The sequence below is a fragment of the Saimiri boliviensis genome, chromosome 2, assembly GCF_048565385.1.
Source record: "Saimiri boliviensis isolate mSaiBol1 chromosome 2, mSaiBol1.pri, whole genome shotgun sequence".
Lineage (NCBI taxonomy): Eukaryota > Metazoa > Chordata > Mammalia > Primates > Cebidae > Saimiri > Saimiri boliviensis.
The window spans coordinates 221,521,507-221,536,192 of NC_133450.1; the positions used below are offsets into that span (position 1 = coordinate 221,521,507).

Genomic DNA, 14,686 nt, shown 5'->3' on the forward strand with positions numbered 1-14,686 from the left:
TGTTTGGGAGGATTAAATAATGGAAGCGCGTTGTCTGGCACGGGGCTGTCTTGCCTCTCCTGCTGTGAGCCACCACCTACAGGCGGACTTTCCCCGCTGGAGGCTTCAGGCTGTCCTCCTTCCCTGTGTCCCCAGGGCCTTCCCCACTCAGCCCTGCCTCTCCACAGCACCTGCCGCTGATACCAGCATCCTCCTCCGCCAACATCTGATTGGCTCCATCCCAGCTCCTCCAGGATACTCCTCTGACATCTGTTGTTTTTCTCAGCTCAACATCCTTTTTTTGGTTGGGGGAATCGACTTCCCATTCCATGTGATTGGAGGGACTGGCCCTCACCTCATTGGATGGCGTGCGGATGGCAGGCTGTGTGCGTGTGTCTCTGCAGAACCAATCACAGGCCTTCCATGAGATTACTGTCTAGATGCTGAGAGGAAGGGGCATTATTTTGGATCTCGAGCCTAAGGAATGGGATATAAGGCAACCGGGAGCCATCTTTACACTGTGAGAAGACCTATCCTGTCTGTGGCTGGAGAAAATGAGACCAACTTATTTTTATTTATTTATTTATTTTTGAGACAGTCTTCCTCTATTGCCCAGGCTGGAGTGCAGTGGCTCAATCTCGACTCACTGCAACCTCCGACTCCTGGATTCAAGCAATTATCCTGCCTCAGCCTCCCGAGTAGCTGGGACTACAGGCACGCGCCACCACACCCGGCTAGTTGTTTTTGTTTTGGTATTTTTTTTTTTTTTTTTTTTTTAGACAAGAGTGTCGCTCTTGTTACCCAGGCTGGAGTGCAATGGCGCGATCTCGGCTCACCGCAACCTCCGCCTCCTGGGTTCAAGCAATTCTCCTGCCTCAGCCTCCTGAGTAGCTGGGACTACAGGCACGCGCCACCATGCCCAGCTAATTTTTTGTATTTTTAGTAGAGACGGGGTTTCACCACGTTGACCAGGATGGTCTCGATCTCTCGACCTCGTGATCCACCCGCCTCGGCCTCCCAAAGTGCTGGGATTACAGGCTTGAGCCACCGCGCCCGGCCTTGTTTTGGTATTTTTAGTAGAGACTGGGCTTTACCATATTGGCCAGGTTGGTCTTGAACTCCTGACCTCGTGATCCGCCCGCCTCAGCCTCCCAAAGTGCTGGGATTACAGGCATGAGCCACCATGCTCAGCCTTTTTTTTTTTTTTTTAGACAGAGCCTCACTCTGGAGTGCTGCAGTGGTGCGATCTGGGCTGACTGCAATTTCCACCTCCTGGGTTCAGTTGATTCTCCTGCCTCAGCCTCCTCAGTAGCTGGGACTGCAGGTGCATGCCACTACACCTGGCTAATTTTTGTATTTTTAGTAGAGACAGGGTTTCACCATGTTGGCCAGTCTGATCTCCAATTCCTGACTTCAAGTGATCTGCCCCACCTCAGCCTCCGAAAGTGCTGGGATTATAGGTGTAAGCCACTGTGCCCGGCCTCAATTCCTACCTTTAACTAGCCTGGGTAGACGTTTGAGTTGGGTGTCTGTTATTTGCCATTTAGTCTTGATTACTGCACTGAGTGCAGGATCTAATGTGCTGAGTGGGGACATCCAGCACATTATCCACTCAGCACGTAATTCTGAAGCTTCTGTGGGTCAGGCACTGTCCTATCGTCAAATACCCTGACACTAGTTCAGATAGTAAGGATGGAGTTTAGTTAACAATATGCTATTGACAGGGCAGAGGGGACAGTGTGAACCAACTGAAACTTGTTAGTGCAGAAATGACTGGTGTTTTTTGTGGTTTGGTTTTTCTGCTTTCTTGAGATGTTGTCTTGCTATGTTGCCCAGGCTGGCCTCAAACTACTGAGCTGAGGCAATCTTCCCCCTCAGCCTCCAGAGTAGCTGGGACTGCAGGCATGCACCACCATGTCTGGCTTAAAGGGAGAATGAGGGAGTGGAGGAAAATGGTGGTGGCTTCAGCAGAGTGAGGGAAATGACAAATTCCAAAGGGTTGGTCATGGTAAATGTGATTAGGCAGCTGCTGTGCTTGCTGGCAATTATGGAAGTTAAGACTGTTCTTCTGCAAAGACTGGGAGACAGAGACTCTGTCCTTCCTGATAGTACATTTCAACCAAATGGCTTTCAGGTCCTTGAGAAGGATACTCCTGACTTGTAGGACATACATACACATCTCAAATGGACAGAGGAAGGAGTCACAATTCTAAGTTCCCATCCCCCCACACTTTTTTTTTTTTTTTTGAGACAGTTTCTCACTGTCTCCCTGGAGTGATCTTGGCTCACTGCAACCTCCGCCTCCTGGGTTCAAGTGATTCTCCTGCCTTGGCCTCCCAAGTAGCTGGGATTATAGGTACATGCCACCATGCCTGGCTAATTTTTTTGGTATTTTCAGTAGACAGGGTTTCACCATGTTGGTCAGGCTGGACTTGAACTCCTGACCTGTGATTCACCCACCTTGGCCTCCCAAAGTGCTGGGATTACAGGCATGAGCCACCGCACCGGCCAGAGGTCACATTTCTTAGGGAGACTCAGTAAAATTGCTTTACAGCAATCTACTTTTGGAGAGGTAGGTCTTGTTTGAAGGTGCTGCGTAGCAAAATACAGTTTCTTTCTTTTTCTCTCTCCTTCAACTTTCATTTTAAGCTCAGGAGTACATGTGCAGGATGTGCAGGTTTGTTACATAGGTAAACGTGTGCCACAGTGGTTTGCTGCACAACTCATCCTATCACCTAGGTTTTTTTTTTTTTTGAGATGGAGTCTTGCTCTGTTGCCCAGGCTGGAGTGCAGTGGCATGATCTCAGCTCATTGCAACCTCTGCCTCCCAGGTTCAAGTGATTCTCCTTCCTCAGCTTCCCGAGTAGCTGGGATTACAGGCAGGTGCCACCAAACCCAACTAATTTTTGTATTTTTAGTAGAGATGGGGTTTCACCATGTTGGCCGGGCCGGTCTCGAACTCCTGACCTCAAGCGATCCACCTGCCTCAGCCTCCCAAAGTGCTGGGATGACAGGCGTGAGCCACTGCACCCAGCCTGGCCACAAGTTTTTAAAATGAGATCTCTCAATGTGCCAGGTTCTGTGCTGGGCTACAGCAGAGCCTCCATGTGCCTTGTTGCTCACAGTCCAGTGTGGGAGACTAAACAAAGCAATTTCAGCTCCATGAGATAAGAAGGTGCTGTGATGGGATGAGCAGGAACTAGTGTTCCCGACACAGGAAATGGCAGGTACCAGGCCAAGGAGCTAGAGGAGGGGCACCTGGCACATCGGAGCACCTTGTTTTCCCTCCTTTACTGTGGCAACCTTGAGGTAAGAAGTCATATCAGGCCAGGGGTGGTGGTACATGCCTGTAATCTCAACACTGTGGAAGGCTGAGGTGGGAGGATTGCTTAAGCCCTGGAGTTTGAGACCAGCCTGGCAACATAGTGAGACCCCATTTCTACAAAAAAACAAAAATTAGATGTGCATGGGAGTACACATTTGTGGCCCCAGCTACTTGGGAGGCTGAGGTGCAAGGATTGCTTGAGCCCAGGAGGTCGAGGCTGCAGTGAGCTGTGACTGTGCCATTGCACTCAGCCTGGACAACAGTGAGACCTTGGTCTCAAAAAAATAAAAATAAAAAATGAAGTCACTTCACCTCTCTGAGTCTCAATGTCCTTGTCTGTGAAATGGATTACTGCCAGTGTTCTAAGGAAGCAGAAGGTCCATGAAGCACTCAGCACGGGCCTGGCACATAGATGAAGGTTCAGCAGTGTTGGCTGCTGCTGGCAGGCACTGCCCTCATTCCCTCCCAGGCACAGACGCCCCACCAGGGTTCCGAGGCAAACACCTGATGCCCTTCCTGCCAGGTCCTGTGGGTGGCCAGTGGCAGGGGCTCTCACCCAGGGGAGGGAGGGGCCAGGGCCAGGCCCTGCGGGTGGTGGAGAGGGGATCTGGGCTTCACAGGGCCTATGGGAGGAGTCAGTGCACGGCTTCCAGAAACACTTAAGCCCGCTCTGATACCCAGGCTTAAAACCTCACATCGAGAATAAAATCCACACACTCACTGTGGCCTGTAAAGGGTGTGACCGTATCATTTCTTATTGCAGCCAGGCAGCTCTGAAGATGTGAAGCCACTATCGATAGTGGTGTGGGACCACAGGTGTCAGTCAGGACAGCCCTGGGCCACGCTGCAGTCTGGCCACCTCACAATCTGGCCCCAGCGACTTCTTGGTCCCCTCTCACTGCACCCTTGATCCTCACACTGCCAGGGCCACATGGGGCTGCTTCTCTGTCCACCCTGGCGGGACCCTCTGCTGAAGATGCTCTTTTCCTCAGCCCTCGGGCCAGACCTGGGCAGCCTCTGTCTTTTCACTGCATTTGGCTCCACTCTGTCCTCTTGTGAGAGGCCTCCCAGACACATGGGGACACCGCACTGGCTCCTCCCCATCTCCCGGAAGCACTGTGGCCCAGCGGACTTCAGGCTTCCCTGACCCGCCTGCCCACTCCCACCTGCTGGATGGAGACACCTAGTCTGCTGCCTTCTCCCCGCTGGTGGCACAGAGTCATAATCTCCTATTTGCCATCTGTCTCCCCCATCAGGCTGAGCTACCCTGGGCAGGCGCCCTATTGGTCTGGTTGCCAGCTGTGTCCTCAGTGGACACAGGGGTATGAAGAGAAGGCAGAGGAAACAGGTACTCCAGCTCAGCCCACTGCCACCTGTCCCCAGGCTGCAGCCTTTAACCCACCAAACGCACCCCTCCCTCCCACAGAACTACCCATACTGTAGCCCCCCTGCCAGGGGTAGCTTGAGCCCTGCTCTGGAGCCTGGAAGCCAGGCTAGCAATCCCTTCCACAAAAAAGACGCTCTGTTCTCCACTTTGCACAAAAATGTATTTCTGTGACATCCCAAAGTACAGACATTTCCCCAGACCCCAGGGGATAAAGCAATGAGGTGTGAACTCTGCCAGGGTCTGGTTGGGGCCACTGAGCGTGGGATGGAAGGGAGTGCCGCATGCGGCCCATCTGCCAAGCTGGGGGAACACAGGGCTGCTGCCCTTTCCTAGGGCAGGAGGGAGAGGCTCCATGAGAAAAAAGCCAGGTGTCTCTCCCAAAGCTGCTCACCCGGCTATCCTGCCTGGAGGCAGAAATGCTAAAAACACCGAAAAACAGGCCCCTAGAAGGAAAAGGGAAGAAAAAGCCATCACCCAAAGGCTGCCTCCGGGGTTTGGCTGCTCCCCAGGCTCCTGCGGTCCACAAGTGTCCGATGAGAAGCAATGGCAGCGTCCATTGGGGGAGGAGCACATCGAGGGAGGAGTGAGAGAGCCGACGCCTCTCGGACTTCCAAGGTAAAGCTTGGGGCCGGGAGGGACGGCCCGGGAGGCCCAAGCGGCCACTGCAGGGCAGTCCAAGTGCTGGTCTGGAGGCGGCTGTGTGGCTACTGTGGGTGAAAGGCTGGCGTGGGACCTCTGCCTCTGAGAGGTATGGGGTCGGCTGGGCAGCGGGGCAGGCTGGGAAGAGGAGGCAGGCTCAGTTCTGCTGGTGGGAACGCCTGGGCAGGTGAGGGCTGTGAAGTGAGGAAGCAATCCCCTGGCCCCAGAAGATGCTGGCTTCCAGGGTTGGGGCAGGTTCTGGATGTGTTTGGCAGAAGGGGCAGTGGAATCTGCCCCTGAGTTCTGGCCATCCCTGGGCTGGGGCCTTCCACAGCCTGGGACCTGATGGGAGACTAGGAGGCAGCCTCCGTAGCAGCGTGGCCTCAGGCAGGCCTGGCCGGACAGCAGCAGGGCCACTGGGCGCCCTGCTCCTAGAGCGTCTTCGGGGGCAGGGCTGCCTGGACTTCGGCCTAGGAATGGCTCACTTTCTTGCCCCAGATGGCCCACAGCCGGGAGCACCAAGGCTTCTGGGAGACCCAGTGGGGTAAGTTCTAATCCCCAAACCCCATCAGCTGTGCCCGGGAGCCAAGATGGGGTTCTCAGACGTGAGCCGTGGGTCAAGATGCTGGAGTAGGCTGTCCATGGCCTGCTCCTCTCATCAAAGTAAGCCAGGCCAGGATCTGAGTTTACTGGACAAGGACTGGACACTCAACGTTATAGGCATTTAGTCCGGCTGGGGTAGGAGTGAGTGTGGCAGCGATGAAGGCTTTGAGTGGGTTTGAAAATGGCCAAGGAAGCAGCAAGGACTCTGGGAGTGGAGCTTTTGTTTTGTACAGAAATCATACACACAAAACTTCACACTTCCTAACCAAAAAAAATAATATATATATATAATATATATATATCTCACTAATGTTAAGGAAAAGCGTCGGTTGTGCAAAAGTCCCCCGTGTCTCTTCACCCCATGGGAGGCTCCCCATAAGGGGCCCGCCCGCTGGGCTGCTTGAGCACGCTTCCTCCCCGCCTGTGGTCCAGAGTGGTGGCGGCCTTGGGGGCAGAGGCCTCTATCTGGACGTGTCCATGTTCTCCTCTTTAAAGTTACTGCAGTGCTCAATCACCTTGCTGGAGACAATGGGGGAGACGGGATTGGAGGGAGGGCTTAAGGCGGGTGAGCCCAGCCTCTCCTAGGTCATCAGGCAGCTGGGTGAACACACGTTCATAGTGACGGTGACACTGACCGAATGATGTGGACGGAGAGGTTGGCAGAGGACCCAGGGAATGGCACCTGTGGCCATGAATGCCATCACCATCCGTCCTCCCCTCCCTTCCTTCCCATGCCCCTCTTCCCCCACCCCGAGTCCCAGGGCATCTGTGGATAGGAGAGTTCCTATCAGCCCAGGCCTGACCTCTAAAACATTATAGAACTTTCTTTAGCGACCTCTTCCTTCTTTTTACCCCTGCATACTAGACCCTTCTCTTTCCAGAAGTCCACCAGGTGGTCCCCAAACTGACCACACATCAGATTCCCCCAGAGGCCCAGATTCAGTGGCAGGTCCAGGGTGGGGCAGGGGCAGCTAGGGACCAGTGTTCCAGCTCAGATTTCAAATCTTGTTTTTTTTTTTTTTTTGAGACGGAGTTTTGCTCTTGTTACCCAGGCTGGAGTGCAATGGCTCGATCTCGGCTCACCGCAACCTCCGCCTCCTGGGTTCAGGCAATTCTCCTGCCTCAGCCTCCTGAGTGGCTGGGATTACAGGCACGTGCCACCATGCCCAGCTAATTTTTTGTATTTTTAGTTGAGACGAGGTTTCACTATGTTGACCGGGATGGTCTCGATCTCTTGACCTCGTGATCCACCCGCCTCAGCCTCCCAAAGTGCTGGGATTACAGGCTTGAGCCACCGCGCCCGGCTAGATTTCAAATCTTGACCGCCCCAGACTGACCCCTGACACCCATCACTGTCAGCTGTCACCTTGGACCCTGGACAGCTTGTCCATTCAACACCAAGCCTCTGAGTTGGCGGCTTCACTGCGGCCTCTATGTGTTCAAGGGTGCCCCAATGCATTTTAGGAAGCAAATACTCAGAGTGGGAGAGGGATCAGTGGATAGGCCAAGGGTCTTCTCCTAAGCATTGTCCAGGGTGGTTTACTCCTTGCTGTCAGACAGATCAGTGCCTCAGATTCCCATCACAGGCCTTGGAAAAATGTTCAAAGTGACTGCCCTACATAACTGGTCAGTCTTATTTAGGGCTTCTCAAATTTCCTGGGAATCCCCGTTAACCATGAAAATTCCAGGGCCAGCTGGGCATGGTGGCTCACGCCTATAATCCCTGCACTTTGGTAGGCTGAGGCAGGCAGATCACAAGGTCAGGAGTTCGAGACCAGCCTGACCAACATGGTGAAACCCCATCTCTACTAAAAATACAAAAATTAGCTGGGCGTGGTGGCACGCACCTGTAATTCCAGCTACTTAGGAGGCTGAGAGAGGAGAATTGCTTGAACCTGGGAGGTGGAGGTTGCAGTGAGCTGAGATCGTGCCACTGCACTCCAGCCTGGGTGACAAAGCGAGACTCTATCTCAAAAAAAGAAAAAAAAAAAAAAAAAGGGCCGGGCGCGGTGGCTCATGCCTATAATCCCAGCACTTTGGGAGGCCGAGGCGGGTGGATCACGAGGTCAAGAGATCGAGACCATCCTGGTCAACATGGTGAAACCCTGTCTCTACCAAAAATACAAAAAAATTAGCTGGGCGTGGTGGTGCGTGCCTGTAATCCCAGCTACTCAAGAGGCTGAGGCAGGAGAATTGCCTGAACCCAGGAGGCGGAGGTTGCGGTGAGCCGAGATCGTGCCATTGCACTCCAGCCTGGGTGACAAGAGCGAAACTCCGTCTCAAAAAAAAAAAAAAGAAAGAAAGAAAGAAAGAAAAGAAAGAAATTTCAGGGCCACCAGCCACCTCCCACCTCCCAGATGCATTGGAAAAGAAAACTAAGGGGACGGCCCTATCCATTTATTGTTTTATTTATTTATTTATTTTGTTTGAGAAAGAGTCTTGCTCTTTTGCCAGGCTGGAGTGCAGTGGCACGATCTTGGCTCACTGCAACCTCCATCTCCCGGATTCAAGCCATTTCCCTGCCTCAGCCTCCTGAGTAGTTGGGACTACCAGTGCATGCCACCACATCTGGCTGATTTTTTGTATTTTAGTAGAGACAGGGTTTCACCATGTTGGCCAGGATGGTCTTGATATCCTGACCTCATGATCTGCCTGCCTCGGCCTCCCAAAGTGCTGGGATTACAGGCTTGAGCCACTGCGCCCGGACAATTTTTTTATTTTTTATTTGAGACGGAGTTTCGCTCTTGTTACCCAGGCTGGAGTGCAATGGCGCGATCTCGGCTCACCGCAACCTCCGCCTCCTGGGTTCAGGCAATTCTCCTGCCTCAGCCTCCTGAGTAGCTGGGATTACAGGCACGAGCCACCATGCCCAGCTAATTTTTTTTTGTATTTTTAGTAGAGATGGGGTTTCACCATGTTGACCAGGATGGTCTCGATCTCTCGACCTCGTGATCCGCCCACCTCGGCCTCCCAAAGTGCTGGGATTACAGGCTTGAGCCACTGTGCCCGGCCCTCAATTTTTGTATTTTTAGTGGAGACAGGGTTTCACCATCTTGGCCAAGTTGGTCTCAAACTCCTGACCTTGTGATTCACCCACCTCAGCCTCCCAAAGTGCTAGTATTACAGGCATGAGCCACTCAGTGTGGCCTTACATTTTGTTTTAATTAATTAATTAATTAATTTTTTTTTGAGACAGAGTCTCACTCTGTCACCCAGGCTAGAGTGCAATGGCAGTCTCAGCTCACTGCAACCTCGGCCTCCCGGGTTCAAGTGATTCTCCTGCCTCAGCCTCCTGAGTAGGTGGAACTACAGGTGCATGCCTGGCTAATTTTTGTATTTTTAGTAAAGACAAGGTTTCACTATGTTGGCCAGGCTGATCTCAAACTCCTGACCTTGTGATCCACCCACCTTAGCCTCCCAAAGTGTTGGGATTTAAGGTGTGAGCCACTGCACCTGGCCTCTATTTTATTTTTTTGAGACAGAGTCTTGCTCTGTTTTTTTTTTTTTTTTTTTTTTTGAGACGGAGTTTCACCCTTGTTACCCAGGCTGGAGTGCAATGGCGTGATCTCGGCTCACCGCAACCTCCGCCTCCTGGGCTCAGGCAATTCTCCTGCCTCAGCCTCCTGAGTAGCTGGGATTACAGGCATGCGCCACCACGCCCAGCTAGTTTTTTTGTATTTTTAGTAGAGACGGGGTTTCACCATGTTGACCAGGATGGTCTCGATCTCTTGAACTCGTGATCCACCCGCCTCGGCCTCCCAAAGTGCTGGGATTACAGGCTTGAGCCACCGTGCCCGGCCTGAGTCTTGCTCTGTTGATCAGGCTGGAGCACAGTGGCATGTCTTGGCTCACTGCAACCTCTACCTCCTGGGTTCAAGCCATTCTCCTGCCTCAGCCTCCCAAGTAGCTGGGATTATAGGTGCGCACCACCAGGCTCCCCTAATTTTTCTTTCTTTTTTTTTTTTTTTTTTTTTGAGACAGAGTCTCGCTCTGTTGTCCAGGCTGGAGTGCAGTGGCACAATCTCAGCTCACTGCAACCTCCACCTCCCGAGTTCAAGTGATTCTCCTGCCTCAGACTCCCAAGTAGCCGGGATTATAGGCATGCACTACCATGCCTGGCTAATTCTTTGTATTTTTAGCAGAAATGGGGTTTTACCATGTTGGCCAGGCTGGTCTCACACTCCTGACCTTGTGATCTGCCCACCTTGACCTCCCAAAGTGCTGGGATTATAGGTCTGAGCCACCTTGCCCAACTCGCCCACTTCGCCAGGCTAATTTTTGTATTTTTAATAGAGAACGTGTTTTACCATGTTAGCCAGGTCTCGAACTCCTGACCTTAAGTGATCCACCCACCTCAGCCTCCCAAAGTGCTGGGATTATAGATGTGAGCCACCGCATCTGGCCTTCACCAGCCTGGCCAACATGGTAAAACGTCAGCTCTACTAAAAATATGAAAATTAACTGGGTGTGGTGGTGTGTGCGAGTAATCCCAGCTGGTCCGGAGGCTGAAGCAGGAGAATCACTTGAACCCGGGAGGTGGAGGCTGAAGTGAGTCGAGATTGCACCACTGTACTCCAGCCTGGGTGACAAATTGAGACTCTGTCTCAAAAAAAAATTTTTTTTTTCTTGAAATAGGGTCTTACTGTGTCACCCAGGCTGGAGCACAGTAGCACAATCAAAGCTCCCCTGGCTGGGTGCAGGGTGGCACACACTTGTAATCCCAGTACTTTGGGAAGCTAAGGTGGGAGGATCGCCTGAGCCCAGGAGTTTGGGACCAGCCTGGGCAACATAGGGAGACCCTGCCTCTACAAAAAATACAAATATTAGCTGGGTATGGTGGTGCACATCTGTAGTCCCAGCTGCTTGGGAAGCTGAGGTGAGAGGATTACCTGAGTCTGGGGAGGTGCAGTGAGCCATGATCATGCCACTGCACTCCAGTCTGGGCAACAGTGAGACCCTGCCCTCCCCACCCCCCCAAAAAAAAACTCACTGTAGTCTCAAACTCCTGGGCTCAAATAATCCTTCTGCCACAGCCCCACTAGTAGCTAATACTACAGGTGCACACCACCATACCCAGCTTATTTCCAAATTTTTTTTGTAGAGACACAGTCTTGCCATGTTGCCCAGGCTGGTCTCAAACTCCTGGCCTCAAGCCTCAGCCTCCTGAAATGTTAGGATTACAGATATGAGCCACTGCACCTGGACTGACTGACTTTCTCTTTCTTTCTTTTTTTCTTTCTTTCTTTTTTTTTTTTTTAAATAAGAGATGGGGTCTCAGTTTGTTGCACAGGCTGGAGTTCAGTGTCATGATTATGGTCATAGCTCACTGCAGCCTGTCTAGGCTCAAGCGATCTTCCTACCTCAGCCCCACTTAGTAGTTGGGACTACAGGTGCATACCACCATCCCTGGCCAAATTTTTGTTTTGTTTTGTTTTTTAGAGATGGGTCTCGCTATGTTTCCCAGGCTAGCCTCAAGTAATCCTCCTGCCTTGGCCTCCCAAAGTGCTGGGATTACAATCATGAGCCACTGAACCTGGCCAGCAGTTCCTTTGGCTGGATATAATAGCAGAACCAGCTGACACTCCCCCGCTCTGGCCCAGTAAGTGGTGTCTGACTAGCCTCTGAGTTCCTGCCCTGTCCTCCATGTGACCTTTTCCTCTATACCAAGTTCAGAGCCATGACGAAAGTGTACTGGGCTCAGCTTGACTGTTCTCCCTTCTAGAATGAATCCTGGAGAAAACAAGGTCATTCCTGCCAATGTGGACACATTGCATCCCTGAGTCTCTCGTGTCCTGAGAACTGGAGGCAGTGATATTTTAGAGGCTGCAGTGAAAGCCACACAGCCATGGAAGGCCGAGACTCCACCATGTTTGTGACCTTCACATTCAGAAAACTCACTCGCACTCTGCCTCATCTTATCTCTAGGATGTATTTTACCACACTGTGTCTCTTCTTTAGTGGGAATGTCTTTGGCCAAAAATAGTGAAAAGTTCAAACCTGACTTGCTAATGCCCACTGATGAGAGGAGATGGAATTTGTTGGAAACAAAAGAAAACTAAGCTTACAAATGAGGGCCCTGATGCTCCGTTCAGAGCTTGGTCATCTAGTTTCCAGCCATATAGTGGCTGAGATGACATTTAGAGAGGACTCAGCTGGACATCAATACACTGTCCACCTCCACACTCGACCCCAAGCTGCCCTGGAAATTTCAGCCATTCCTAACTTCCAGAGGGCCCCTACTGTGTCCTTATTCCCCCAAATCAAGGTTCCAGGCAGAAACACACTGCTTGTCTCTTACCGGGCCATTTCCTTGGTCTCCTGCCGTGCGGTCGCCATCTTTATTATGTCCCTCAGAAGGGGCATCCCTCCTTCTTTGATCAGTAGAGGGCAGTACTTGTCCGCTGTGGGATAGGATTAGACAGCAGAGGATCAGGATGGGTCTTCTTATCACCCTGAGGCCCAGAAACCCACCCTGTCTGTCTCCTGGTGTCAGGGGTATAAAGACACAGACCTTGGTGGGAACAGTGCTAGAAATAGGGGCAAGTGATGTGTGCCCCATGGGTGGGAGTTCTACGTCCATGTAGGGGAAGCAAGAGGTGAGTCCTTGGTTTGAAGTTGCATTTATTTCCAGAGCTCATTCCTTTTTTTTTTTTTTTTTTTTTTTTTTTTTTTTTTAATTATATAGAGTTTTTGAGACAGAGTCTCACTCTGTCACCCAGGCTGGAGTGTAGTGGTGCAATCTCGGCTCACTATAACCTCTGCCTCCTGGATTCAAGTGGTTCTCATGCCTCAGCCTCCAGAATGGCTGGGATTACAGGCGCGTACCACCACATCCAGCTCATTTTTTGTATTTTTAGTAGAGATGGGGTTTCACCATGTTGGCCAGGCTGGTCGTGAACTCCTGACCTCAGGTGACTATGGCCGCCTTGGCTTCCCAAAGTGCTGGGATTATAGGTGTGGGCCATAGTGGCCCAGGCATATTATACATATATATTGAGATGGAGTCTCACTCTGTCACCCAGGCTGGAGTATAGTGGCGTGATCTCAGCTCACTGCAACCTCTGCCTCCTGGGTTCAAGCGATTCTCCTGCCTCAGCCTCCCTAGTAGCTGTGACTACAGGCACGTGCCATCACACCTGGCTAATTTTTGTATTTTTAGTAGAGACAGGGTTTTGCTATGTTGGCCAGGCTGGTCTCAAACTCTTACCCTCAAGTGAGCCACCCACCTCAGCCTCCTGGTGTGCTAGATTACAGGCATAAGCTGCTGCACTCAGCCTAATTTTTTTTTTAAAGTAGAGACAGGGTCTCACCATGTTGCCTATGCTATTCTCAACCTCCTGGGCTCAAGCAGTCCTCCCAACTCAGCCTCCCAAAGTTCTGGAAATACAGGCATGAGCCACTGTGCCTGGCCTCCAGTGCTCATACTATGGAAAATGTCACCCAAACCAGTGAAACCAGTGGCTCCTAAAGATGGTGATCCTTTGAGAAGTTTCTGTAAAAATATAGATTTCTAAGCCCTGTCCCTGGATATTCTTTTTCAACAGATCCAAGGACCAAGATTTATCCGTATTTTCACCAGGTGATTGTGGTGACATGCCAGGTTGGAATCAGCTGGTGGTATGGTATTTTTTTCATGCAGAAAGCATGAAGACTTTTATTTTATTTCTGGAGATGGGGGTCTCGCTGTGTTGCCCAGGCTGGAGTGCAGTGGCTATTCACAGGCATGCTCATAGCTCACTGCAGCTGAAAACTCCAGACCTCAGGCAATTCTCCTGTCTCAGCCTTCTGAATAGCTGGTGTGCACCACTGTGCCCAACTGGCATGGAGATTTTGGACGGTTTCTGCATATGGAAGCAGGAAGCATTAAGAAAGCTGGCTGGGAACTCTGCACAGGTATTTCCTCTGCCAGGCCTGCTTCTGGTGATGAGACAGGAGTTGCCCATTAAGCTGGGTATCCCACAAATGCTGGAAAGTGGAAGGTTCTGCTTGAGGAACAAAAGCTGGCAGCAGCAATTAATGCTCCCTTCCTGGACTACAGACTCCCTGAGGGCACATCTGCTTTCAGCTGGATGAGTGTCTGAACCCAGGACAAGTTGGCACTCACGGTAGACAGATACGAGGTTGTACAGGGCCCAGGTTGCCCAGTGCTGGCTGACAGGAGAGATTCCCTGGGGAAGGAGGCGGAGAATTGGTTCAAATGACCTGCAGGAAGAGAAATCAAGGTCACTGTGGATGCTGGGGTGGGGGTGTGTCTTTTCTAGCCTGAGGTTTTCCCCTGCTGGAGAATCCTAGTGACCATGACAGGCTGGCAGGGTGCCAAGGAGAAGGGGCAGCTGGCCCTGCATGACACTGGCAGGCTGCACAATGAGGCTCCCATGGAGGAAGGATAAAGGCATAAGCACGTGAGGGAGGCAGAAGGGACCCAGAGTAGGGGGAGAAGAAAGCTGGAGACCTCAGCACGGAGCAGACGCAGCCAGCCTGAGGGGAAGACGGGAGAGGCACCCTGGAACAGAAGCACGTGTGACTGCTTTTTTTTTTTTGAGATGGAGTTTTGTTCAGTTGCCCAGGCTGGAGTGCAGTGGCATGATCTCCGCTCACTGCAACTTCCGCCCCCTGGGTTCAAGCGATTCTCCTGCCTCAGCCTCTTGAGTAGCTGGGACTACAGGCATGTGCCACCACCATGCCCGGCTAATTTCTGTATTTTTAGTAGAGGCGGAGTTTCACTACATTGGCCAGGTTGGTCCGAACTCCTG

General features: G+C 51.8%; 1 protein-coding gene across 7 annotated transcripts in view; it reads right to left on the reverse strand.

Moving 5' to 3' along the window:
• Window positions 1–4,829: 4,829 nt before the first annotated feature.
• The window catches only part of ZER1 (zyg-11 related cell cycle regulator), a 45,174-nt gene continuing 35,317 nt past the window's right edge, over window positions 4,830–14,686 (reverse strand). For all 7 annotated transcript variants that reach the window (XM_039474652.2, XM_039474651.2, XM_074395426.1 and 4 more), the window contains exons 14-16: window positions 14,038–14,135; window positions 12,232–12,334; window positions 4,830–6,452 (exon numbers count right to left, since the gene is read on the reverse strand). In XM_039474652.2, coding sequence (XP_039330586.1) covers window positions 6,395–6,452; window positions 12,232–12,334; window positions 14,038–14,135 — 259 coding nt within the window. In that variant the 3' untranslated portion in view covers window positions 4,830–6,394. The remainder of the gene's footprint in view (window positions 6,453–12,231; window positions 12,335–14,037; window positions 14,136–14,686) is intronic.